Source organism: Haplochromis burtoni, unplaced genomic scaffold (assembly GCF_018398535.1).
Source record: "Haplochromis burtoni strain Fernald_Lab_line unplaced genomic scaffold, NCSU_Asbu1 Contig_54, whole genome shotgun sequence".
NCBI classification, from domain to species: Eukaryota; Metazoa; Chordata; class Actinopteri; order Cichliformes; family Cichlidae; genus Haplochromis; species Haplochromis burtoni.
This window is the reverse complement of record NW_024582415.1, coordinates 746,122-747,625: the sequence shown is the minus strand read 5'-3', so window position 1 is coordinate 747,625 and position 1,504 is coordinate 746,122. Positions and strand designations below refer to the sequence as shown.

The 1,504-nt window shown below is 37.6% G+C and overlaps 1 protein-coding gene across 1 annotated transcript in view; it reads left to right on the top strand.

The window, feature by feature from the left end:
- LOC102301322 (protease-associated domain-containing protein 1) overlaps positions 1 to 1,083 on the top strand; it is a gene marked incomplete in the record, with an annotated part of 8,697 nt that extends 7,614 nt beyond the window's left edge. Inside the window, 1 exon segment of the mRNA XM_005924420.3 lies at positions 72 to 1,083. Within this exon segment, the coding sequence (XP_005924482.3) occupies positions 72 to 193 (122 nt within the window).
- Between the last annotated feature and the right edge of the window lie 421 nt (positions 1,084 to 1,504).

The window sequence follows — 1,504 nt, the reverse complement described above, 5'->3', positions numbered from 1 at the left end:
ATAAATTCTGTTGCATTCGAGCAATTATCCTATGACAAGCAGGGACACCATTTCCTCTTTCTGTATTTTTAGGATGATGATCAGAAGATCTCTTCAGAGACAAGCACTGCCTTGGGCTGTCATTTCAATTCCTGTCAATGTTTCTGCTTTGGCCTCGTTTCCATTCAAGCAGCCTCCTTGGACTCTTTGGTAGAAATGACTCACTCACAAATTCATCCAATAAACAGTTTCTGTCATTGGTGCACAACATGTAAATTGCAACTAAATCTGAAGCCTCACAAGGACATTTCTGATTATGGTTGGCACGTGCACCTGCGCTAAGTCACTAAATCTAACATATAGAATGATTGCACTCAGAGCCTGTAGAGTATGGGAGAAACTTGTTTAGCCACTGAACCTGGAACAAATCATCAAATAATAAACGAAACCTGCATGCTCATTCTTAGTGCTTAGCTAAACTTGTGTGTCCAGGAAAACAGTCTCCAGGAACTTGTGTTCAGATGCTTTGTATGTCGTTTTGGTTACGAAACTGTGAAAAAATGTTGAGAAACAGAAACGACCTTCCTTCTGTTTTATCAAATAGTCGAAACTGCAGGGGGGAAAAACCAGGCCATTACATTCCTGTTTATGTGCATCAGCTTGTAACAGTGTGGTTCTCTTGTGTGAATGGAAAAAAAAAATTTCTCATTATGGATAAGTAGAAACTTCAATTTAAAAAAGAAAAATTGACTTGTTTGATATTTTAGTGCCTTTTGTCTGTGCATTTTAGTTAGTTCACTGACACATTTGTTTGTAGTTTTGGTAAACAGGACTGATGAAAATTAAAAGCATGAGATGCCACGAATAGCCTTGCTGAAAATAATAATAGACATTGTGATGATATTGCAAAGACATGTTAATCTGCACAAAGTTAACTGGAAGGCAGCTATTGTAAAGCTCTAAAGAGAGCTTTGACTGCTCTGGAAACACCATGTCAGAGTTCACCCTCGTGAAAATAATTGCCACTACATTATCCTGTATTTTATTTTTAAGAATGTCCTGATTTGAATAGTCTTTGTAAATAAAGTTGTATGTTTAAGGTTGTAAAGACTTTATTTGTTGGCCAGAAGATAAATACCAACACTAATTTGGGATGAAAAGTTTTGCCTGGTCAGCTTAAAGTAAAGATGCTCTAGTTCAGCAAATAGTTACAGTGCTTTGGACAATGGAGCAAAGCAGCACTCCAGGTTAGTGAAGAAATAATACTCCATTGTTGTGTATCTAATGAAATCAGAATACCACATACAACTAAAGTGGCAGTGGCCATGGTGACAAAAATAAAAATCAGCACCAAAATTCAGCACTCAGGGGGGAAAAGGATATTTTGTCAAACCAGAGATGATGGTAAGGATGTGTAAGCTGTGCAATTGACACCCATGTGGAAAAAAATGTCTGCGTAATTGGACTGGATGTATGAACACATAATGACTCAGACTGACACTAATGATTGGCCCAAGGCCTGTTT